Here is a 26,859-nt window from a genome sequence, read left to right as displayed (position 1 = left end):
GCTTTTCATTGCCTTGCCCTGTTTGGTGGAATTGTTTATCTGAACATTCTAATTCAAAAGTCACCCATGTAGCCAGCTGAGCACAAGCTCAGCAAGAAGCGTAAAATATGAAAAATGTGAATTTCCGCCCCAAGATGTAATAGGAATACAACAGATAAAGGGGTAGTTGCCAAAATCATAAGGAAAACGGTGAGAGATAGTGGTCTAATCCAGGAGTTCCCAAACATTTTAACTCGGGCCCCCTTCCAGCATTGGGGAACATCTTGTGCACCCCTGAGCGTGCCCATGTCTATTTCTATGGGCACAAGCGCTGTTCGTAACACAAACTGTTCACACCCTTCTTGTTTTGCAGGTTTATAGCTTATTTCCTGGACTTCTACACATTTTACACAACTTTTCAAAGTATGTTTCAAGCCGGACTGAGTTCCTTCAAACTTTGTCCTGTCGTGTCCCTTGTATATATCTTTTTACATCTCTTTATAGACTTGTTTTTTTTACTGTATTATTGACTGTATGTTTTGTTTATTCCATGTGTAACTCTGTGTTGATGTATGTGTCGAATTGCTATGCTTTATATTGGCCAGGTCGCAGTTGCAAATGAGAACTTGTTCTCAACTAGTCTACCTGGTTAAATAAAGGTTAAATAAATAAAAACAAAAAAATGCGCCCCCTCCCACCCCGAGCGCCCCACAGTTTGGCAACCACTGGACTAATCTATATCACATGCATATAGCGCCATCCTGTGGATCTGTATGGTAAAATTAAAAAGCAGAGTAACGTTTATTAGTTTCCAATTGCGATGTATATGCCAAATCAAAATGTAGCTAACCTATGCTGGTTTTATTGAGCAACATTCTGAGGTTTAGGCTTTAGGTCTTTACACCAGATCACATTTCAAGTAGCCTACATTTGATATAGACCTTGCAGCATCAAGAGAAAACAAAATTCTGAAATACATAGAATTACCCACATCAACACTTAATTGATTAGCCTAATAATGAAAAAATATTATGACAGAGTTTGTTAGCAGGACAATAACTTCAGGTAGGTCTGCCCTACACTGTAATTCAAGAGCGATTTCAACGTGTCATGTATTTTCCACACTTTTGACAGTTTTCTTGTAATATTTTAGATGAACAAAATATATGCGTTGGTACGGTACTTTTCTTTGTATCCAGGAAGTGACCTCACGACGTACTCGTGAGGATTTTCTGGGGTAGAAACAAGCCGACGAGGAGGTCGTTCCAACAAAGAAGTTTGCAGGAAAAAAGGTGGTCCCACTCAGGAACACCGTTTTATGAAGCGAACGAGCGAGCGCTTCTATCTGCTTTTTTTGCCACGGTGTTGTTGCTTTACGCGCAAAATGAAGCCATCAACTAGTTGCAATTTAATTGAAACGTTATCAGAGCCATAAGGGAGCAGTGTGCCGTTTTATCATCTGGATTCAACTTTGAAAAATCCGAACCAAAAAAACGGAGACAACAGCTGAGAGTGGGGTGAGGAGGAGGTTGGCTTTGGCAAGTTGTGAACTTCTGCCTTGTAACTCCCGCTGTCGTATGTCGCTAGCTAACTTGCTAAATAGCTCACTTTGCTAGTGAGATTTTATGTTGTTTTGATGCTTCAGGGTATATAATACGATTAAATCTACTCATACAAGGTATAAATGTTTAAAAAAAAATCTTAAATCTACTCGATCAAGATAAATGTACTTATAATGGCTTGGAACTTCACTATCTTTATCTGGCAAATTGTTTCAAATCCCAACTATAAACATTCAAACAACTTTTAGGCCTATACTTTTAGTTCATGATATAGAGGAATGCTAGGCTACTATCGGCATTTAGGTTTGTTACAATCATCATGGCCGACAAAGTCATTTTGCTGGTTACATCCACCAAATGATACATTGTGCAGCTTATGACAACATTGTATAATTTTCTCAATTGTGCATACATTATATATTTGATACATGGCGGCTGTTGCCAATACCGCTATTTTCCTCGTTTACAAGGTCAGTATACGATGTATCCAGGCCTAAAGCGTAAATGGATATGGATCTGTGGGGGGGGGGGGGGGGGGTAGTTGGTGGGATGGGTGAACCGTTATTTAGCGGTATGTCAACACATGCCGATAATTTTTATAGGCAATCTTGGTAGGCCCGATTCTAGAACTTTTACCAGACAGCCCAGTGTTGATTCTACGAACATAATTCTTGATTTTATTTTGTTTTAGTCAACGGTTGTCAGTTTAGGTAGAACGTGATACATTGCCACAGCAAATAGGCCTAAATGCTACTGGGCAATGTTTAGTCAAATCAGTCAATGGCTCTAATTTTTCAGGATGCACATTTTTTTGCTGTTGAACTTGGTATTGGACAAAGATTTATTTCAAATGTATAATTGTTTACTCTGAATGCTTTCTTTCAGAATTGCCCCATTTCATCAGTCTACTACAGTGTGGTGAAGTCTGTTTTCTGAGTAGTCTGCCACAGTGATTGGTTCAGTGGGCCACTGCAGCATTTCCTCAAGAACATTGGCTGCCTCCTGTGGCTTGATGCTTTTCAGTGCTTGGATGTTGCGTGGGCGATGAGGATGTCCTGCTGGTCCCAGTGGGACAGGATTGTGATGTGATGGGGTGCAGGACGAGCAAGGTCCTCCCTGAGCCACCTGGAGATGTCCAGCTAGACTTGGTCAAAAAGGTGGATCCCCTCCAGACCGACATCTACAAACATTTCATCCGAGGCGACGGCAGTGGGAGTAAAATGAGAGGGGAGAAAACAGGCTCTCCCCCGCCCCAGGCAGCATTCTCAGCCGCCCAGGCACCAACAAATACAGGCCAACCAGAGGCCTCTGACCCACGCAGAAACAAGGTAGCCAAGTACAGAGCTAAGTTTGACCCACGGGTCACAGCCAAGTATGACATTAAGGCGCTGATAGGCCGAGGTAGCTTCAGCCGGGTGGTGCGAGTGGAGCATAAGAGCACGCGGCAGCCCTATGCAATCAAGATGATAGAGACGCGCTACAGAGAGGGACGTGAGGTATGTGAGTCAGAGCTGTGTGTCCTGCGGCGTGTACGCCACACTAACATCATCCAGCTGATGGAGGTGTTTGAGACAGCTGAGAGAGTGTACATGGTGATGGAGCTGGCTACAGGGGGAGAGCTTTTTGACCGTATCATCGCCCGTGGTTCTTTCACAGAGCGTGATGCTACACGTGTCCTACAGATGGTACTGGACGGGGTCAAGTATCTACATACACTTGGCATCACCCACCGTGACCTCAAGCCTGAGAACCTGCTCTACTATCACCCCGGTGCGGACTCTAAGATTATGGTCACTGACTTTGGGCTGGCCAGCACTCGTAAGAAGGGTGATGAGTGCTTGATGAAGACCACTTGTGGGACACCAGAGTACATTGCCCCAGAGATCCTGGTACGAAAGCCATACACCAATGCTGTGGATATGTGGGCTCTAGGGGTCATCTCCTACATTCTGCTGAGTGGAACCATGCCCTTTGAGGATGACAACCGCATGCGCCTCTACCGTCAGATCCTTAAGGGGAAGTACAGCTTTTCTGGGGAGGTAAGCATCTATGACGTTACACCCCCTTCGTCCATTTCTTTTCTGTTTCTTACTAATTTGTTGTCCTCTCTACTTCTCAATAATTCTACAATCCCCTATCGAGCAGTCCTCCTTTGACGTGTTGATAACGTTATATGATATACTCATGGGGATATTTTACTTGGACAATTTTACTTGGACAGTACATACACTGACACACACCACATTAGTGAGTGATGAAGAGGGTACCAATACCAGTCGATGTACTGGTACATACATGGCCATTAGAAGGTATTCTCACCCCTTGACTTTTTCCATATTTTTTTTGTGTTACAGACTGAATTTAAAATGGATTAAACTGAGATTTTGTGTCACTGGCCTACACACAATACCCCATAATGTCAAAGTGGAATTATGTTTTTAGAAATGTTTACAAATTCATTCAAAATACTAAGGTTTTCCAATTCCTCAGAAAGGTCACCTATTGGTAGATGGGTAAAAAGAAAGCAGACATTGAATATCCTTTTGAGCACGATGAAGTTAATAATTACACTTCGGACGGTGTATCATTACACCCATTCACCCCAAAGATACAGGGGTCCTTCCTAACTCAGATGCCTAAGAGAAAGGAAAGCGCTCAGGGATTTCATCATGAGGCCAATGGTGACTTTAAAACTGTTGCAGAGTTTAATGGCTGTGATAGGAGAAAATTGAGGATGGATCAACAACATTGTAGTTACTCCCCAATAAATACTTAATTGACTGAGTGAAAAGAAGGAAGCCTGTACAAAATAAAACATATTCCAAAACATTCATCCTGTTTGCAATAAGGCACTAAAGTAAAACTGAAAAAAATGTGGCAAAGAAATTAACTTTGTCCAGAGTATAAAGCGTTATGTTTGGGGCAAACACAACACATCACTGAGTACCACTCTTCATATTTTCAAGCATGGTGGTGGCTGCATCATGTTATGGGTATGCTTGTCATCTGCAAGGACTGGGGAGTTTTTTTTTAGGATAAGAAGAAACAGAATAGAGCTAAGCACAGGCAAAATCCTAGAGGAAAACCTGGTTTGGTCTGCTTTCCAACAGACACTGGGAGACAAATTCACCTTTCAGCAGGACAATAACCTAAAACACAAGGCCAAATGTACACCGGAGTTGCTTACCAAGACAACATTGATTGTTCCTGGGGGCCTAGTTAAAGTTTTGGCTTGAAAATCTATGGCAAAACTTGAAAATGGCTGTCTAGCAATCGTCAACAACCAACTTGACAGAGCTTGAATCATAAAAAATAAATAAATGTGCAAATGGAAATGTACAATCCAGGTGTGCAAAGCTCTTAGACTTATTACCCAGAAAGACATAGCTATAATCACTGTATTGACTCAGGGGTGTGAATACTTACAGTTCAAGTCAAAAGTTTGGACACACCTACTCATTCAAGGGTTTTTCTTTCTTTTTTACTATTTTCTGCATTGTAGAATAATAGTGCAGACAAACTATGAAATAACACATGGAATCATGTAGTAACCAAAAAAAGTGTTAAACAAATTAAAATATATTTATTCTTCGAAGTAGCCACCCTTTGCCTTGATGACGGCTTTGAACACTCTTGGCATTCTCTCAACCAGTTTCATGAGGAATGCTTTTCCAACAGTCTTGAAGGAGTTCCCACATATGCTGAGCACTTGTTGGCTGCTTTTCCTTCACTGCGGTTCAACTCATCCCAAACCATCTCAATCGGGTTGAAGTCAGGTGATTGTGGAGGCCAGGTCATCTGATGCAGCACTCCATCCATCTCGTTATTGGTCAAATAGCCCTTACACGCCATCACACCTCCTCCGTGCTTCACGGTGGGAACCACACATGCGGAGATCATCCGTTCACCTACTCTGCGTCTCGCAAAGACACGGCGGTTGGAACCAAAAACCTCAAATTTGAACTCATCAAACCAAATGTGGTTTCTTTGCAGCAATTCGACCATGAAGGCCTGATTGACGCAGTCTCCTCTGAACAGTTCACGTTGAGATGTGTTTGTTACTTGAACTCTGAAGCATTTATTTGGGCTGCAATCTGAGGTGCAGTTAACTCTAATGAACTTATCCTCTGCAGCAGAGGTAACTTTGGGTCTTCCTTTCCTGTCACGGTCCTCATGAGAGCCAGTTTCATCATAGCGCTTGATGGTTTTTGCGACTGCACTTGAAGAAACTTTCAAAGTTCTTGATTTTCCGCATTGAATAACCTTCATGTTTTAAAGTAACGATGGACTGTCGTTTCTCTTTGCTTATTTGAGCTGTTCTTGCCATAATATGGACTTAGCCCTATTTGGTAAAAGCCCATCTTCTGTATACCACCCCTACCTTGTCACAACAGAAATGATTGGCTCAAATGCATTAAGAAGGAAAGAAATTCCACAAATTAACTTTTAACAAGGCACACCTTGAAATGCATTCCAGGTGACTACCTTGAAGCTGTTTGAGAGAATGCCAAGAGTGTGCAAAGCTGCCATCAAGGCAAAGGGTGGCTACTTTGAAGAATCTCAAATATAAAATATATTTTAATTTGTTTAACACTTTTTTGGTTACTAAATGATTCCAAATGTTTTATTTCATAGTTTTGATGTCTTCATTATTCTACAATGTAGAAAATAGTAAAAATAAAGAAAAACCCTGATAATGAGTAGGCGTGTCAACTTTTGACTGGTACTGTATATTAAATTAGATCTCTATTTAATTTTCAGTAGATTTACAAACATTTCTAAAAACATGTTTTCAATTTGCCATAATGAGTATTGTTTGTTGATGGGCAAGAATAAAATATATTTGAATTCAGGCTGTAACGCAACAAAATGTGGAATAAGTCAAGGAGTATGAATACTTTCTGAAGGCACTGTAGATTTTAAAACAAATATTTGAGTAGTTTGTTTTGGAGTATTGGACATTATGGTAATTATCAGAAATGCCTTCAGCATCATGTCGGTTTGGGGATGTAATATCTGTGAGCTATATGTGTCATGTATATTAAGCTCATATGAGATTTATCTGTGGGTCTAAAAATATGTATATTGTGTGCCTGCTGGGTGATTGGAAATGCAGCAGTTTACAGTTCAGGAGGTGTAACATCTAGGGCTGTGGCGGTCATGACATTTTCTTAGCTGGTTATTGTCATGCAAAAGCCTGCCGGTCTTCTGGTAATTAACAAACACGTTTAGCATCTCCAGTCCCCCACGCATACAAGCTGCTGATGCGAGCCTTTGGAACATCTACATTTAAAAAAGTAGAATATATCAATTGAATATACACCATCACAATAAGTCCATTTATTTTAGTCCGGTCTAAAGAAACATGATATGACAAAAATGTATTTCAGATGAACATTTGCCCTAATGTATGTTATCTGGCTATGCGCCATGCTGTTGGCTACTTCTTTTTGCATACAATATATGCTCTAAATCCCACACCATTATATACTTCTTACTATACTATAGCTAAATAAAATAGAAGAGATATTTTTCCCAATTCCGGAACGAGTGCACTTATGAAGTGACTATATTGAGTGTAAAAGTGATCATTTGAAACAGGTCCTATATGTTAACTCTAAATCTGTTTGGCAACTTTAGTTGTGAATGGTGCAAAACTTACAATGTCTTATAAATCAAAATATATGGGCTGCATGTTGCGACTATAGGCTACTGATTTGAGAAAGTAAAAAAAAACTTACTCTGTTCCTTGCTTCAGGCTGCACACGCTAATCTCATCAAGTGATCGATCATATTTTCACCCATCAGACTATTCTCAATTTAATCTGTCTTTACTAATATGTCAAATTTGTTTCGATTTATAATGGTCCATTATCAAATGGGCATGGGAAAAAAGATGTCTGAATGCATTCGAATAGCGAATGGAGGCCACTTACCCGCAGGTTCGTTTTTCACTGATGCCGGGGAAGGCTACTCCGATTATTTCACTCCACACATGAACCACTATTTGAGGAGCATGCATCCTCTCACTACGGGAAAGGTGACATTCTTCCCAAACTCTCTATAGCATGAGCTCTACAATCCTGTTCCTGCAGCTACCCGATGCTTAATTTGGGAAACCAAGGAACCTGTTCGGGCACATCAATAGTAACATGTTTTCACAACGAAACATTTCATTAACTGTCGACAGCCCCTCTCACTGCGTGCTCGAGAAAAGAATGAAGGAGAGAGGGGAGGAGATGGAAAATCACCGTGGTGAGAGATTCTGTAGCTACAGGTAATGTCAGCCTATTAATTATGAAAATGTAAAAACAATCCCTATTCAAAATCAAATACAAATTCACCAATTGGACACTAATTGTAATTATTTACCAAAGACATCTTTGGGTTTTTTTGGTGGTTTTTCTGCAATGTATAATATGCGCTAGGCTATGTATTGTGTAGGCACAATCATTATTTTAAATTCAGTTTTTTGGGTGGTGCTTGGGCTCATATATAGACCTATGTATAAGCTCTAATATGCACAGGCTGTAATATGCATATGGGTGTTTTTGAATTCATCCTCACCTTAGAAAGTGTTGTTGGGCTTTGAAACATCCACAAGGATCATGTTTTCTACTGTGTCAACCGATTGTTTAACTTTCCTCATTGATCAGTCACAGGTAAGTTTTAAAACCACATACTGTTTTGATAAGTGTTTGATGTGATTTTTGATTGAATTTGCATTGCCGTCATAATGGTTAGAGGGACAACAGAGCCCTGAGTACCAGGCCATTAGCGTCCTGATGATTGTTAGTGAGTTGAGGACTACCAACGCATGTCTAAGAGTGCATACAGTGAGATTACCGGGACTCAGCGTTCACTTTGAATTTTACTGCGGTCGTGACTTGTGGAGCAGTAATATGGTCACTGCAACAGCCCTAGTAACATCTGACTGAGGTAGAAACAAGTGTACAGTAGGGCACTTGAGTGCACTTAGTCACTCCACTGTAGTAAAGAAAGATTCCTCACAGTTAGAAAGCTACCCAATAATGTCAAAAGAGTTGAACACCTGAATCCCAGCAGAGAATCAAAACGAAAGTTACATTTCTTTTAGTTTTTTTTTTTAATGTTAAATTCATTCTGGATGCATTGCAGACAGTTACTTATATGTTAGGTTTCATTTTAATAAAAAACATGTCTGTGTTTCTCGACTGGGCGTAATACTCATGTCATCTCTGAATGTTCAACACGACCCCCCTACGTGACTTTGTGACGTAGCTTAAGGCGGGAGATCCTGGAAGCAACCACAGTATGCTCAATGTGTGCGTGCGTTGGGGCCTTTCTCATACTCTGAATCAGACTGGCTCAGCTTCTCAGTGGGGGTAACATACATGGGTGTAGCTATTCTTCCTTTATAAAGGCCTAATGTTTATGCTGTAGTCTGAGGGCAAATCACCCCTTGTCCTTTATCATTGGACAGCACTTTGAATGAGCGAAAGACATGCTTGGCCATGTCTTTTTCCTTGGATCCTAGGGTTCAGAAATTGTACTCAATATCTCGTTGCCGTATGTTACACTACAAAAAAATAATTGGCCTTTAAGTTCACATTGTGAAGTTACTACTGTGCTATTAACATGTAGCCTGTAGGTTTACAGAGCCTTAAAGTACAGCAATATTAAACTGTAGCTGCTTTACACTCTGCTGCCCTCTTGTGTGTATTGTTCATCATAGCCATGCCCCAAAATTGAACAGGTAACAGCCAGTGTGCTAGAGAAATTGACTGTCTCTGCTACTTAATTACTTTGATTTGACCCCCCCCCCCCCCCCCCCTAGTGCATAGAAATGTGCAGTTTCTCAACATTTAAACCTCTTTCTTTCTTCCTGCTCAGCCATGGCCCAGTGTGTCCAACCTGGCAAAGGACTTCATCGACCGTGTGCTGACTGTTGACCCCAGTGAGAGGTTAACAGCAGGCCAGGCTCTGAAGCACCCCTGGATCGTCAGCATGGCCGCGTCATCCTCCATGAAGAACCTGCAGCGCTCTATCTCCCAAAACCTCCTGAAGAGGGCCTCATCACGCTGTCACAGTACCAAGTCTGCCCAGTCCACACGCTCCAGCCGCTCCACTAAGTCCAACAAGGCTCGTCGTGCTCGGGAGAAAGAGCTGCGTGAGCTCAACCGCCGCTACCAACAACAATACAATGGCTGAGTAATAGTTATGTGGATTGCAATGTTGAAACTCATAATGTTGTGTGTCTCATTGAGACCACAAGCAGGGACTTACCAGCAGCTGCCTGGAACAGCAATTCAGCTCCTAGGCCATAGTGCCACTGAGGCAGCAAGAAAAACATCCTCATATTTCACCCTTTTTTCCTAGATTCCTATTCCCTAATGTTTCTTTCCTGTCCTTGTGTGTCTCACATTTATTTATTGTTGTCATGATTATATTGTTTCCGTAGAAATGGTCACTTGAAGCTGCCCATCTAAACGGATCTGTTGAACAAAATTCTAGGAATTAAGTTTTAGGAAGGGGTGTTAAAATGCTGTTCCTGCACTCGTTCTTGATTATTTGCTGTGAATTCATGTTACAAGAACAGTGCTTTGGTGGAGATACACTACATGACCAAAAGAATGTGGACACCTGCTCGTCGAACATCTCATTCCAAAATCATGGGCATTAATATGGAGTTGGTACCCCTTTTCTGCTATAACCGCTCCTCTGGGTAGGCTTTCCACTTGATCCATTCAGCCACAAGTGCATTAGTGAGGTCGGGTACTGTCGGCGTTTCAATTAATCTGAAAGGTGTTCGATGAGGTTGAGGTCAGGACTTTGTGCAGGCCAGTCAAATACTTCCACACCGATCTCGACAAACCATTTCTGTATGGACCTCGCTTTGTGCACGGGGGCATTGTCATGCTGAAACAGGAAAGGACCTTCCCCAAACTGTTGCCACAAAGTTGGAAGCACCGAATCGTCTAGAATATCATTGTATGCTGTAGCGTTAAGATTTCCCTTCACTAGAACTAAGAGGCCTAGCCCGAACCATGAAAAACATCCCAGACCATTATTTCTCCTCCACCAAACTTTACAGTTAGCACTATGCATTGGGGCAGCTAGTGTTCTCCTGGCATCCACCAAACCCAGATTTGTCCGTTAGACTGCGAGATGGTGAAGCGTGATTCATCACTCCAGAGAATGTGGTTCCACTGCTCCAGAGTCCAATTGCGGCGAGCTTTACACCACTCCAGCCAACGCTTGGCATTGTGCATGGTGATCTTAGGCTTGTGTGGCTGCTCGGCCATGGAAACCCATTTCATGAAGCTCCTGACTAACAGTTATTGTGCTGACGTTGCTTCCAGAGGCAGTTTGGAACTCTAGTGAGTGTTGCAACTGAGGACGGATGATTTTTACGCGCTATGCGGTCCCGTTCTCGAAGCTTGTGTGGCTTACCACTTCGCAGCTGAGCCGTTGTTGCTCCTAGAAGTTTTCACATCACAATAGCAGCACTTACAGTTGACCGGGGCAGCTCTAGCAGAGCAGAAATTTGATGTACTGACTTGTTGGAAAGGTGGCATCTTATGACAGTGCCACATTGTAAGTAATTTAGCGCTTCAGTACGGGCCATTCTACTCCCAGATTATATGTCTGTGTGCTTGATTTTATACACCTGTCAGCAATGGGTGTGGCTGAAATGGCCGAATCCACTAATTTGAAGGGGTGTCCACATACTATTGGTCATGTAGTGAATATATCCTGAGATACGGAAGAAAAAATTTATACTTTGTGCTAAAACACAAGTATGTCAGAAGCAAGGTTTCCATCCAATTGACTACAGATTTTCTTGTGAATATTCAAAAAAATTGAATAAAAACAATATGCACATTTTCCCACCAGAGATGTGTTTCTGGGAAATTAACTTGTTGCGGATGAAAGGCTTTGCTTGATGAGGTAGTGTACATAAAAATAACTTTGTCGGTTAAATTCCCATATTAAAAAATATAAGTTAAATGGGTTTCCATCGCATTTTCAACTCAGATTGTTTTGTCACAAAAAATGTTGCGTTATATAGCGGATGGGCCCATTCTGGTACTGACCCTTGCGCTCTAGCCAACAGCTCGCAGATACAGTACAGGTATAGCCTATATGATGAGATTATTATGGTCATCATGTCACCAGAATAAGACCCTCAATATTTATTGGAAAGGAGATTCAAGCGCATCACCTTGCACTTTCACCACCCTGTGAAGTTCTTCATAATTTATTTCATCTGTAGCCTAATAAACTGCATGGTTTCCCGAGTTGTAGTGGGAGGACCATACATGTCATCACGTGACTCCAAGTTTACTTCGATATGATGGTTATTCTATCACTATTTGCGCAAAAAAGCATTTCCACCTACATTTCTCTGATAATTAATTTTACTGACACAAAAAGATCCCACCTTGTGTAGTATATATTGTTTTGTCGACATTTGGAAAGTTTACTGGAAAATGTGCGGTTTCCATCAGGCCCGTCGTGACTTTAAAAAAAAAATAAAAAAATAGGAGGTTGGATGGAAACCTGTTTAATGAATGCCAAAATAAACATTTATTTATTTAATTTTGGTTTAGAAGTCTAGTATATCCAATATTATTGTATTCTGACCAGTTGCTTTCATGATTTGAAAATTAAGTATTTTTCTTGCCAGGATTCAGTTTTTATAACCTGTTAATGTAGGAGTTGTTTTTATTCATTTTGGGATTCTTTTTTAACTGTGATCTTAAAAGACTTTGGGAGGTTGACTGGAAACTCTAAATAAGGAAAGATGAGCCAGTGCTTTTGCATAGTTGTCATTGTGGGGACTTACTCGGATCGATCCCTGTCCTGTCTCTGCACTTTCCTGGTCCTGCTACACAGTCTGAGATGGACGGCCCTGTTGTAATGAAGGATACACGTCAAGGGATATGTAATTTAACAAACTGATGGAGAATCGATCCAATAGATCACTAACTGATGGAGAGAACTGGTTGATGGCTCAGTTAATTTAGTTTTATATCAAATGTCTTTCCAATTTGTTGGAAAGTAATTTAGGCATGTCATGTTTTTATTGTATTTTTTTCCGTAATTGTCATTGACCAAACCGCATAGTTAGTAGATTGACAACACTTGTGATATTGTGGATGCTTTGCCAGTCAGAGCTCACAGACAATTGGGAGAGACCAAATTAAATCTGGCACTTGTTCTCTATTGTCAAGTCTTTTAAAAGTCAAGAATAATTGCCATAAAATATGCTTAAAAACAAATTTGGAGTGTTGTGATGACGTATTTCACATTGTTCTTTCAAATAATTATCTTCAATACTTCAAAGTTTTATTTTTAGCGTACCTTGTTATAGCCTGTGAATGCACTTATTTTAATTATATTCAAGGGATGGATCAAGAACCTGATCACATTTAACTGATTGTTTCCAGTTTCTAGCACTTCATTTTGAGGGGTCATTCAAGTGTTTTGAAGGGCTTCAAAAAGAAATTGTGTGTTAAAAAAAAGAAATAATTATACCTCTTTTAGTTATTGTGTTGACAGGCTGTAGGTTTATGTCTTCATTAAAACTGCTCTTGTTAGATACTTTTGTGTTTACCTTTTTGTACACCAACCAGAACAACCATTGTAAGCAATTGGTATGATGTGGTCATATGTACTTTTAAGTAATTTGCGGTGAGAAGCGCTGGTATTTTGAGGTACATTTTTTTTTAAAGATACTGGAAATTCAACAGCCGTATCAGCTGACCTCAGTCTCTCTTTTGGTATTTCTATAATGTTACATTATGCTCCATCTACACTGTCGGTCCTACTGCTGTTTATTTGTTTTGTAAATTGTTGAACACAGTCAAGTGCAGTGGTGTGTCCCCCCCACCCCACATAGTTCACTTGGTCACCTGTTGACGTAATGGTAACTCAATTTGAATAGCATCTCTTCGTCACATGAAGTGCCTATTAATGACATTTGTATTGTTGTCATTTATGTGCATGTTTCTGTAAGTAGACACTTTTTTTTGTTCAACTCTGTGTGTGTCATGCAGCATACAGTGCATTTGGAAAGTTTTCAGACCCCTTGACTTTTTTATGTTACAACCTTTTTCTAAAATGGATTAAATACATTTCCCTCATCACTCTACACACAATACCCCATAATGACAAAGTGAAACATTTTTTTTTTTTTTGAAATGTTTGCAAATGTATGAAAAGTAAAAAACAGATTACTTATGAAAATATGGTTTCAGAACCTTTGCTATGAGACTTGAAATTGAGCTCAGGAGCATCCTGTTTTCATTCATGATCTTTGATGTTTCTACAACTTGATTAGAGTCCATCTGTGGTAAATTCAATTGATTAGACATGATTTGCAAAGGCACACACCTGTCTACATAAGGTCCCACAATTGACAGTGCATGTCAGAGCAAAAACCAAGCCCTGAGATCGAAGGAATTGTCCGTAGAGCTCCGAGACAAGATTGTGTCGAGGCGCAGATCTGGGGAAGGGTACCAAAAAATGTCTGCAGCATTGAAGGTCCCCAAGAACACAGTGGCCTCCATCATTCTTAAATGGAAGAAGTTTGGAACCACCAAAACTCTTCCTAGAGCTGGCCTCCCGGCCAAACGGCGCAATATGGGGAGAAAGGCCTTGGTCAGGGAGGTGACCAAGAACCAGATGGTCAATCTGACAGAGCTCCAGAGTTCCTCTGTGGAGATGGGAGAACCTTCCAGAAGGACAAACCATATCTGCAGCACTCCACAAATCAGGCCTTTATGGTAGAGTGGCAAGACGGAAGCCACTCCTCAGTAAAAGGCACATGACAGCCTGCTTGGAGTTTGCCAAAAGATACCTAAAGGACTCTCAGACCATGAGAAACAAGATTCTCTGGTCTGATGAAACCAAGATGGAACTCTTTGGCCTGAAAACCAAGCGTCAAGTCTGGAGGAAACCTGGCACCATCCCTACAGTGAAGCATGGTGGCAGCATCATGCTGTGGATATGTTTTTCAGTGGCAGGGACTGGGAGACTAGTCAGGATTGAGGGAAAGATGAACAGAGCAAAGGACAGAGAGAGCCTTGATGAAACCTGTTCCAGAGTGCTCAGGACCTCATACTGGGGCTAAGGCTAAACTTCCAACAGGACAACGACCCTAAGAATGTCCTTGAGTGGTCCAGCCAGAGCCCGGACTTGAACCCGATTGAACATCTTTGTAGAGACCTGAAAATAGCTGTGCAGCAACGTTCCCCATCCAACCTGAAAGGGCTTGAGAGGCTCTGCAGATAAGAATGGGAGAAACTCCCCAAATACAAGTGTGCCAAGTGTGTAGGGTCATACTCAAGGCTGTAATTGCTGCCAAAGGTGCTTCAACAAAATAACAGCTCTGAATAGTTATGTAAATGCAATATTTCTGTTTTGCTAACATTTAAAAAAATGTTTTTGCTTTGTCATTATGGGGTATTGTGTGTAGATAGATGAAGAAAAAAAAAACGATTCAATCAATTTTAGAATAAAGCTGTAATGTAACAAAATGTGAAAAAAGTCAAGGGGTCTGAATACTTTCCAAATGCACTGTACATCTGTAACATGCATTTCCACCCCACAGAACTAATAATGCCATGGTTTCAGTAACTTGTTGATTTGGTTTTTGGAACACCACTGTCTTACATTTATTTTTAACAAAGGTTTGGTTTTAATGCACATTTGAGATTCTAAATTCCCTGTACATGACAAAAACACAATTGCTGGACCAAAAGAGAATTTAAAAAACATGTTGAAATGAAGCAAAGGTTTAAAAATAAAACACTTAATTGTAAAGTGTGCAATGTGTGCCAGGTCAATGAATAACTAAATAGTATTTGCAAGCGATTTTGCAGAATGTGAAATTTTTTCCTAAAGTGTTTCCTTTCACCTTTTCTATATGTACTATACATGTATAAATGTTGTTGACCGTTTTCTGAAGTAGCCAATTCAACACTGTCTTCTGAGTACAATTGTTTTTATGATTTTGAATATTCTTGTTAATTTGTGTGTTTTAAATGAGTGATAACAACATATTGATTATTCTACATTAACTAATGGTGAACTGGTTCAATGAGTCATGTTTTATGCAAATGTGCCAAATAAACTCGAACCTGACTACCTTTTTTTTAATAGTAATTTAAATACGTTTTCAGCAATGATCAGTCTTCGTGATAGTTTATTGCAACAATCTAAGCAAGTATCAGCTATATGTTCATACCAAAGTGAAGAAACGCCCCCTTATTCACACCAAGTGTGTCTCATGCTTAGTCAGATTTCCCTGTGTTTTCATTGAGTCGGCATCATTGTGGTCTCCCATGTGTGAGCCCTATAGATTTTTTGTTTGACAGTCCTAATAAAACATTCCACAAATATGACTAAAAGGGGTTTGCTGCAATGTAAGATTGATGGTGATCTATCATGTTTCATCATAGGTAGGTATTGTTATCTGGGTAATTAAATTAGCTAAGAATTTGAAAGACTTTACAACAAGGAGCAGCATTGCTATGATTTCAGATTGGGTAACCCTAAGAAATCCTCCATATCAACACTATGGCTCGATGGATCAATGCATCTAAAAATCCAAGCCTCTGAAATTGTGCTTTTATCTCATTTACCAGTTGATGTGTGCAATATGTTTACTTGATAGACTAGTGTTGATGACTAGTTTAAATGTCGCCAATAAATAATTTGGTGGTCCCGTGCGGCAGGTAGCCTAGTGGTTAGAGCATTGGGCCAGTAACCGTAAAGGTTGCTAGATCGAATCCCCGAGCTGACATGGTAAAAGTCTGTCGTTCTGCCCCTGAACAAGGCAGTTAAACCACTGTTCCTAGGCTGTCATTGTAAATAAGGATGTGTTCTTAACTGACTTACCTAGTTAAATAAATGTAATGTGGTGCAATCTGCATGACCGATTGAGCCCACCTGGTCGGCACTGGGGAGAGGGATTGACTGTCGTGGCAAAGTGATCCGAAGAAGCGTTGGACTCGAGGCCGAAGAAAGTTGAGCTGGGTCGTGTTATTCAGTTAAATAAGATTATAAAACGATATACATACAGCACTTCTTACCACGCTTATGGGGGTGAGAGTCTTGGGACGACGGGAAGCTGGCTCCTCTAATGGGGTAATGCTTCGTGTTAATTATTCGCATGTGGAAAGCAATGCCGAGACAAACGGAGGAGGACTGGGGGAAAAGAGTGAGGATAGAGGAGCGTGAGTTTGAATCGGTTAAAAATTGTGGAAAAAATGGAGATGGTTTGTCAAAGAAGAATGGTAGAAAGTGTAAGCAGAGGGAGCTGAAGACAGGAGGAGAAATGGAAGTGAATGACGGTGAAGTATCGGAGGTGGTAGGTGCGGTAAAGTGATCGAGGTATGCACAGAGGATCAGGATGAAGAAGAGTCTGTGACAGTAGGAGTGAAGTTTATGGAGAAATTGGATTCTTGCCTTTTGGCTGATTAATTTGTGGTTTCACTGTTGGGTCATGTGGAATCGGTGAGGGTATCTAGAAGTGGTCCAGTGATAATTGTTTGTGTTTCTGTTGGGCAGAGGAAGAATGCGCTTAAAGTAAAACAAATGGGGGTAAGTAAGAAAAGGCACCAATGAAAGGCGTGATAACTGGGGTAGAAGTAGATATAAACGTTGACCAGTTGAAGGCAAAGATTCCCGGTGTATGTGATGCTCGGCGTTTGATGCAACGCAGACAGGGTGGCTAGAGTGGGAGAACAGAAGAGTCATTGTCTGTTCTTTTGAGTTCTGAAGCCTGATAAAGTGAATTTAGGATATAGAATACGGGCGTATGTGCCGCTCGAGGAGTGGTGTGAGTAGTAGAAATATACCAGTACAGAGGGATAGGCCAAAAAGTTAAGTAAGTTTCAGTAAGATTGGATTTTTAGCATTTATAGCAATGGTTATTAATGGTACTGCAGGAATGGATCGGAAGTCTCGGGAAATTGAGGTTGTGGTGGCAGATGCAGAGATGTATTTGGGTGTGCAAGACTTGACAGCAGGAGAGTTACAGGATGTGTTGAGTGGTGATGTCCAATCCCTTTAGGGTGATGGCATGAGGTAGGAATAAATACATTTAATTAGTGGAGTAGGGGGGTGTTTATTTATTTTATATAGTTTTGAAATTTGTGAGTATAGTGTTAGATGGTAGGGTATTTACTTAGTACATTTTTCTATTTCAAGTAAAGTATAAGGGAGTTTGGTAATGCAACAAATTGGATGCTAACCGCCGTTAAACCTCATGAAGAAGCTAAAGTGCAATCTGCATCCCATCCAGAAGGCAGGGCTAGATAGCTAATGTCGTAGCCTGGCGTAGAGGCGTATGTTGCTGCTGAATGATGATGGTTAGCTATCTGAACGTGGTAGCGGTATGCTATGTAGATAATATAATCACAACAATATCTCATTTAGCAGACACTTTTATTAAAAACGACTTAGTCATACGTGCATACATTTTATGGATGGTCCCGGGAATCAAGCCCACTACCCTGTCCCCTTACGAAAAAAGATTGCAGCTGGAGTGAAGTATAATTAGTAATGGGGAGTCGACTCAAATCGATTCCTCTACTCCTTACCTGTCGAATCACGGCGTCGACTCCTAAGATTCAGTATTTGTTTTGCAACGGAGGGAACTATTTTCTGTAGCCTACTTCAAGAACACAAACTCTTGCGTCTTTCACAGCAAAGAAAGACCGGGCTAGGGGGAGAGAGATGGGAAGGTCACAGCCAGGCATAGGTAGGCATATCGGCCACCAGGTAGACAGTCAGAACCTTGCATTGGTAATTGTAATAAATACCATTTAAAATAACACAAGCATATTGCTATTACATTGTTATAACTAACTTCTTTCAAAACGGGGTTTCTCACAAACTCATAAACAGATACAGAGACCCACACACACACCCAAGGACAGAGGGCTGGCACAGACATTTCATAAACACTGATAAGAAAAGGGTGCTTGGGTCTGCATTTCACGAGATAATAAGACACACACACACACATACCCAAGGACAGAGGGCTGACTACGCACACACAAAATCTCCTGCTTAGCTGAACATTTGGTAACAAAGAACTTTTGCTACAAGACTCAGAAGGATGACGCCCAGCTCATCAGGACCAATCTGAGAAGACAACAACCTGTCCAGAACCAACCAAAGGACCAGAACTTCCAGACTCAACCTACTTTCTGTGTTGTATAAAATGTCTATGCATTCTGTTATCTGAGCTTTTTCTGGAGGTTCATTATGAGCTGAATGAACGAGTCCGTATACGCTTGTACCAGATATCTTTACTCTTAAATTAAACTGTCGCTTGTCATACAATTTACCACCTTGTCTGAATCGATCCTTGACCGGCTCACCCTTCTCCATATCCCATTATCAACAGAAACTTGGTAAGCAGAGGATGGTTGTCTAGATACCCGGTCCAGAGTGGTTGATGTAGATGTGAGGGGGCGTGTTGGTGAAAGGACGGTTCACGGAGGACAGGTGAAATTCTTTGGGGGGAGGACAGCAATTCTGCTCAAACTCGGGAAACTGATCTCCTGGTCGACCATAAACAAGGTAAGCAAGACCTGTTAAATCAAACTTTGCATATTGTCGTATAGTCTATCCAAATTTCGATCAGTATTACAGAGTATAGGTAAGAATTCTTGTTTAAATTTATGTGTATCGATGACATGTGAAAGACAGTGAAGTAAACATATGTGGCCATAATTTTGTTCCGATAGTCCGGCGGCGACCGGTCCGGCAGAGTCCGGTAAGGAAGTCTTAGTCCTAAGTCCGGCAGAGACCGGTCCGATTAGATTCGGTGGGGAACCAGTGGTGTTGGAAACACAAGTATGAAGTAGTGGTGTCAGAGACACAAGAAAATGTCAACTGATTAATGTGCATTGTTTAAATGACAAACGCTCCATGTACCAATAGGGTCGGATGTGTAAATGTCAACTGATTAATGTGTATTGTTTAATGACAAACGCTCCATGTACCAATAGGGTCGGATGTGTAAATGTCAACTGATTAATGTGTATTACTTAATGACAAACGCTCCATGTACCAATAGGGTCGGATGTGTAAATGTCAACTGTTTAATGGATGTTGTTTAATGATGAACATTGCTAGTTTGATTGTGATTCCGATAGTCCGGCAGAGACCGGTCCGGCAGAGCCCGGTAAGGAATAGTTTGATTGATAATTTGATTCCGATAGTCCGGCAGAGACCGGTCCGGCAGAGCCCGGTAAGGAATAGTTTGATTGATAATTTGATTCCGATAGTCCGGCAGAGACCGGTCCGGCAGAGTCCGGTAAGGAATAGTTTGATTGATAAAAGACTCATCCGATAGTCCGGCAGCGACCGGTCCGGCAGAGACCGGTAAGGAAGTCTTAAAGTGTAAAAGCCTCATCCAAAAGTCTGAATATTCGTTCGGTGAAGGATGTATTTAAGGTGAACAGTGGTAAATGATAAAGTGGTAACTATTCTAAGTCCGGCTGAGACCGGTCCGACTGAGTTCGGTAAGGAATAAGTTCAGAACCTGTAAATGTATAAAATAATATGTAAGGATTGAATGCATATGTGTTAATGTGAAAATTTATGTGATAAATGATGAGTATAAATGTACTGTTGTAAACTGTTGGTTGCGCATTCCACAACGGCATTAAATTAAATAATACACATAAAATTCTGAGTATACGAGGGAGGAGCTCTGAGATAAGACAGGGTACATGTCTCCATGAATTAATCTCGGGTTTTATACTCAGAGACGGGCTAAGTATACAAAGATAGTGGATAGATTACACACACATAGTACTTAATTTATATGACAGAGAGGGTCTCGTGTAACGCGCCAATCAAACCCTTAAGGCTAAGATAGCTAAGGTATGTGCAGGTTCGAAGTTGATATGGGTTGAAGCCCTGCCTCTGGCGTTGATGGCCATGAGAGCCTCTCCAGGGGCAGGCACCCATCTCTCTCCTCATAAGATAATGACTGGAAGAGTCATGCCTGGTCCACCAAGAGAGGGAGGTCATATGCCCGCTCTTGATGTAATTATGTGAAAAAACTGACGGAACTTTCTGCAGCTCTCTCCAAACAGATTCACAAGGTCCGAGAGGGGGAGCTGCCAGGAGGCACGCCACCACTGAATGTAAAATGGTGACTGGGTGGGGATTAAAGTCCACAAGAGAAAGTGGCTGGAACCCAGGTGGACTGAACTGTACGAAGTGAAGGAGGTTACTTCACACTCAGTTCAGGTCAAAGGTAAATCAGGCGCACCTTGGCACCACCTCACACATTGCACTCTAGCTCCAATTCCTTACAGAAGTCAGAGCCGATTTGAGCGGCCTAAATTCGATTCCAAATTAAGACACTCCTGACTCAGGTGATGCGGCATCAAACTTCGCCTCCCCTGAAAAAGGAACCTCTCCCAGTTAGAGGGATATCTCCCTCCCTGGGCGAGATTAGGGATATCTGGCCCATTATTTGTGATATTCCTTCACACACTCATAACTCTTAGAATAGTTGGGGGTGGAGAGCTGTACAGAGAATGGACAGAAGATGGCAGTATTGCAGCACTCAACGGTCTCCCAGCAAACGGGGAGCCTGTTTGAATGCTGGTGACAGAAAAACTTAGAACCAAATCGGAGTAGAGAGAATACATTTAATAACTTATTTAGGTTAAATTTACAGACTAATGATATTATTGTTATGGATTGGCTGACATGCGATATAAATTTAGCGAAGTATATGGTAAGTTTACACTTAGGAATGGAGAAAGTTGAGAAGTTGATTTTACTTATACGATAGTTTTGCTGCTAAACTTAGTTGGAGTAACTAGATGTTTTGCCTAGAGGCATGAATAAGACAGTCATTTTTGGTATTATATTGGCTAGTTGCTGCGTTCTGAACACAGGTTGAGCGCTAGTAAACGCATATCTTTATTTGAACTATACTAATCTATTTGATAAAAGTACTAAACCTGTATATTTAACATTTGATAATGATTGGCAAATCCATATAGGAGGAACGGGATAAAATTTGTACTTTCCCCACCGGGTGTGGCCGTATTAAATTATGCTAGAGAAAATTGGTTGTGTCATTTAGAGGGAAAATGTGTACATTATAGCTTTGAGATACTTTTCAAAAGTTGCTGAAAGTTATTGGTTTTGGTTTAGGTAACACCAGAGAATTCGAACAATAAGTAAACGTATTCTAAACGTGATCTGTTTTCATTATGAGGAACAAAGAACGACTCGCAACCTGGTATGGCTGGCAGGGAGTTTTTAAAGGGACAGTACACGTTTATCACAGTTGTGTTACAGGAAACATCAGGGAAATTTAAAACAAATGATTTAAGGGTATTATCATAATTATTAGGTTTTGTTTTTGTGGTAAACGTTTGGGTTAAGGGGTTTTCCGTGTTCCCAGAGACAAGATGTCTTAAAATAATACACTCATATTGGAATAGGAGTTTTACTTTCTGAGTTTTATTTAGGCAAGGGACTTTGAGAAGATAAAGGGTTCTTTTGGTATGTCTAGATATGGTATGGAACACGAATGTAGGTGTAACCTTTTTGACCTATTTTCGTTGCACTTTCCTGTGACTTGATCAATCACGGGGGGATGTAGTGAGAATAATGAAATTGTGGTCATTTGGGAATACTAGTTTTGAGGTAAATTGATATAATAGAGTTTATAACTTTTGACCATAATTGTAGTTTTAACCATAGAGGAGTCAGGATTCTGTTTTTAAACATTGGCTATGACGGTTTTGAATGGGCTGTTATTGAATTGGTTTGAACAAGAGATATTTTAAGCCTATAGGGCATGGAAATAAAAGTGATAGAGAGCTTATTAGTAAAGAGAGGAATTTGTATGGTTAGCATTTGTTTTGGCCATTAGAAGATAGAGATAGGTTTATTAAGGTTATGTAAGGACTTTACAGATTGACACTATAAGACATGTTGTTATTTTTAAATCCATTTGGGATAGATAAAGTCAAAACAGTGAGACACTTAGTTAATATTGCAAAAGAACACATAGTTGTTATTGACTATTATTAGAAAAAGGCAGACAGATGGGTCTACCCCGCACTGTTGAGACCTTGAAGGTTTGAGAGTAGAGTGGGGAGGGTGGACCAGGAAATGAGCAAGGTAGGCTGTGAAATAAGATAGGACAGAAGGGGGTTAACACATATAAGCAGCACAGATACATTTTAAAGTAGATAAGTCACTTGACAGAGAATTGGAAAAGAATAGATATGAATGTACGCCCAAGGGAGAATTGGATTTCTATATTATAATGTACTAAGTCATGAGTAGGTAAGGTTGATACCTGGCCAGAGCCAGGTATCAAACGGGGGAAGGGTACATTGTGGTCTAGGATAGGATGGGGCCTATTGGATAATAAACTAATTTAAAATTAAAAAATTCTAGCTAAAAAATAGGCATAGAATTTAAATATATAATCAGATAGAACAAATGAGAAACTGTTTGTTAACCAAACCTGTATGTCCAGGATTTTATGCATTGCAGGTGAATTAAAGGAGAAGGTGATTCACTCGACCTGGGGGCATATCGCACTTGGAGGGTGAGACACACTGACACTGCCGAATGATCACAGAGTTAAGGAGAAGAACCGTTGCTAATAGAGTTCGGGGATCAACTCCTTAATGAAGAATTCCCTGCCCCCGACCTTTCCTCACTGTGTTTGTTCATAGAAGTGAAAGTGTTGCTTGGTCTCTGGCTGATGATGTGTTCTCTGGGAGAGGAGGGGGCTTTACAGGACTGCTTGTGGTCCTGAGTTGTCTGTTTAGGATACGATGGGGATGTTACCATCACAGTACTGCCAGAACCACCACCAGTTCCAACAGACCAGGTTCAGTCGGCCTCCTCCACCACTTCAAGACCAAGTCCCACACCAATCACCTAAACTCTACAATCTGGTATAGGTAATAAATGTAAAAGACATCTCAGATAGTGACCAATTGGGGACTGAAACTGGTTATGAGGGAAGGGAGAATATGTGGTTGACCTACAAAACACTTAATAGAAAGGACTGTGTCGTATGTGGACAAGCCAGACCTATTCTGGGTGCTCACCCATTTGCCCTAAGTAATGGGGAAGGTTGGATGTGCATATTGGAAAGTTTAAGCCAAATTCAACCCTGTTTAAAACTCTGAGTCTTGTGTTCCCAGAAGTCCGTCCCCAGAAGACACCATGGGGGGTTAAGGCATATGGGAGATATTACAGCTGTAACACTGGTATAGGTAGAGGTATAGACTATGGGAGGTTTCCTACCACTGCCTGCATCACTAATGTCACTATTAAATATAGGTGTTGCTGATGTATGGTGGATGTGTGGACCTGCCAGGCGGTTGACCCCATTTGGAAAGGAGATTGTCAGGGCACATGTGTTTTGGCCAGTCTGATAAACACCATTGCCTATTATTGAGGTTACAGCTAACCAACTTTTGGGAGCTGCACATGACAGAGGCTTGGGACCAACCCAGGAGACGGCAGAAACGTGACGCTCCTTGGTCCGAGGGTACAGATAACATTCACACCAACCTGTTGGGGGTCCCAATAGGGGTCCCCCACGAATTCCAGACATTAAACAGGAATGATGGCCTGTGGCATCTGATGCCCATCATTGGCCCAGCTATTGTTGATGCTAAACAAAATGCCTGGATCAATTATATCTACTATAATTAATAATGATTTGTTAAATACACCCACACAGTACTTACGGGGGTGGCTGAACAATTGGATGCTACCTCTCAAACCAGTAGACCAAATAGACTAGCACTGGACATGATTCTGGCCGACCAGGGAGGTGTATGTAACAATACTAGTCCGGATGGGAGCATTTCAAAAGCTCTGAGTGGGCTGGCAAGGTTATCGGTGGAGGTGGGGGGTCTTGCAGGTGTGGAGGGGAGTGGACTGTTCCCCTGGCTGGGTGCTTGGTTTGGTAAGTACACTGCAGTGATGATTACTGGATTTCTGACCCTAAGTTGTTGTTTTTCGTATGCTCATGTGCCGTAATGCCTGTATCATACCTTGTTTGAAGAAGTCTGTTACAGATGTGGAAAGGGCCTCTGGTATGATGCCGTAGCTTGATGCTCCAGTTGGAGAGGCTGATACGAAATCAAGCTTTCGCAGGAGAGTGGGCCTGACAGAGGAGGCCCCTTGGTTCGCTGTAGTTGATGTTGTCGAATGAATAAAAAGTGATGTTTGTCCTCCCTGTTGTGAAGGTTTGAAGTTCCCGGGTGGCGACGAGCCCACCTGATACAGGTTGTATAGAGGGATGGACCTGAGGGTTTAACATATTCTCGTTTTTTGGTTACTAATGTGTCCAGGGGTAGTTCTTGGAGTGGTCTCCTTTTGGTCCTTGCTCATCCTTATCGTGGGCAAACTTGCACCGCCCACTCTCGACGGTGCTATCATTACAGCTACAGGGGTCTCGGGACTTACAAATAACTGGCTACTATTGGCTGAGGAAGCTGGAAAGGCCTCCCACCAGAGCTGTGTGGTATGTATGGGGGCCCGTCCACTCCTACGCATTGTACCGGCTACCTTACCTGACGTATGTCTTCTTCCTGTTATGAAGCATGACAACCCAACTGCCAACTGCTCCGTATGGGACAAGTTTTAACCTATTGTTAAAAGTACTAGAAAGGGCCCCGATGTTTTCTTCTCGGGTTGCCAGGGCTAATTTTACTTGTATAAACATGTCCCTTGGCCCTCCAATGCTGGGAGCACTACCTTATGAATGGTGCAATAACACCCATAATCCTAATGCCCCTTTCCAACCTGTGTCTAGAGCTGATGTCTGGTGGTGGTGTGGAGGAAATCATCTATATGACCGCCTGCCAGGGAATGCCACTGGTCTTTGTGCTCTTGTCTCTCTGCTTCTTCCTGTTTCAGTGTATCCTATGGAAGTAAAGGACTTGATGGCCCGTGTAGAGAGGGACGGGGATTTATCCCGGTCCAAAAGATCAACAGGAGTGGATCCTGGAGACCCCACCTATATTGACGCCATAGGAGTCCCTAGGGGGTGCCAGATAGGTATAAACTAGTAGACCAGGTTGCAGCCGGTTTTGACTCATCAGTGTGCTGGTGGTGCACCATTAATAAAAATGTTGACAGGATCAACTATATCCATTTTAATGTCCAAAGACTAGGCAATTGGACCCAGCAAGGCTTTGAGGCGGTACATGGCCAATTGGCAGCTACCAGCTTGATGGCCTTCCAAAACCGCATTGCTGTAGACATGCTACTCTCTGAGAAGGGAGGTGTATGCTCTATGTTTGGTGAAGAGTGTTGCACCTTTATACCTAACAACACCGCCACTGATGGTAGCCTGACCATTGCCTTAGAAGGCTTGAGGACTCTTAATGGTAAGATGAAATCCCATTCTGGTGTAGACACCTCCATGTGGGATTCCTGGATGGATGCTTTTGGGAAATATAAAACCCTGGTGTCCTCAATTTTGGTTTCTATCTCAGTGTTTGCAGCCATTTTGGTTTTGTGTGGTTGCTGTTGCATACCATGCATTCGTTCACTCACCACTAGGGTCATATCTAAAGCCATTGACCCACACCCTTCCCAGATGTTTCCTTTGCTGGCCGATGAGGACCCTTTGGCGTTTGAGGAGGATACTTTCGCTTAGACTTTTTGCTTGATCGGTTTATGTCACGTCTCTTAGGAGACGTGAAGAGAGGGAATTAAAACTTTTTCCTTTAGGAAAAAGTTTCCCTTGTTTGGTTTGCTTTTATTTGTCACGTCTCTTAGGAGACGTGAAGAGAGGGCATATGAAACTTTCTCTTCAAGAAAGTTTCTGCATATACTACTCCTGCTTGATCCCATGTTAATGTCACGTCTCTTAGGAGACGTGAAGAGAGGGAATCAAAACTTTATCTTCTGATAAAGTTTACTCTAATTTTGCCATTTATAGCTTTTGTCCTAGCTTTTGTCACGTCTCTTATGAGACGTGAAGAGGGGGATTTGTAATAAATACCATTTAAAATAACACAAGCATATTGCTATTACATTGTTATAACTAACTTCTTTCAAAACAGGGTTTCTCACAAACTCATAAACAGATACAGAGACCCACACACACACCCAAGGACAGAGGGCTGGCACAGACATTTCATAAACACTGATAAGAAAAGGGTGCTTGGGTCTGCATTTCACGAGATAATAAGACACACACACATACCCAAGGACAGAGGGCTGACTACGCACACACAAAATCTCCTGCTTAGCTGAACATTTGGTAACAAAGAACTTTTGCTACAAGACTCAG

The 26,859-nt window shown here is 41.5% G+C and overlaps 1 protein-coding gene across 1 annotated transcript; it reads left to right on the top strand.

Moving 5' to 3' along the window:
* Nucleotides 1-1,222: 1,222 nt before the first annotated feature.
* Nucleotides 1,223-15,674, top strand: LOC129862498 (serine/threonine-protein kinase H1 homolog). The gene is made up of 3 exons (XM_055934232.1): nucleotides 1,223-1,496; nucleotides 2,427-3,580; nucleotides 9,414-15,674. Exons 2-3 carry the CDS (start codon nucleotides 2,630-2,632, stop codon nucleotides 9,729-9,731), a joined length of 1,269 nt encoding a protein of 422 aa, XP_055790207.1. The 5' UTR covers nucleotides 1,223-1,496; nucleotides 2,427-2,629; the 3' UTR covers nucleotides 9,732-15,674.
* The last annotated feature ends 11,185 nt before the right edge of the window (nucleotides 15,675-26,859 follow it).

The sequence above is a fragment of the Salvelinus fontinalis genome, chromosome 9 (genome assembly GCF_029448725.1).
Source record: "Salvelinus fontinalis isolate EN_2023a chromosome 9, ASM2944872v1, whole genome shotgun sequence".
Lineage (NCBI taxonomy): Eukaryota > Metazoa > Chordata > Actinopteri > Salmoniformes > Salmonidae > Salvelinus > Salvelinus fontinalis.
This window is presented reverse-complemented; position numbering and strand designations above follow the sequence as displayed.

Coding starts and splice junctions, on each gene's coding strand:
- LOC129862498 (XM_055934232.1), top strand. CDS start 2,630: ATGGGGTGCAGGACGAGCAAGGTCCTCCCTGAGCCACCTGGAGATGTC. Junction 3,581..9,413: donor AGTACAGCTTTTCTGGGGAG/GTAAGCATCTAT, acceptor CTTCCTGCTCAG/CCATGGCCCAGTGTGTCCAA.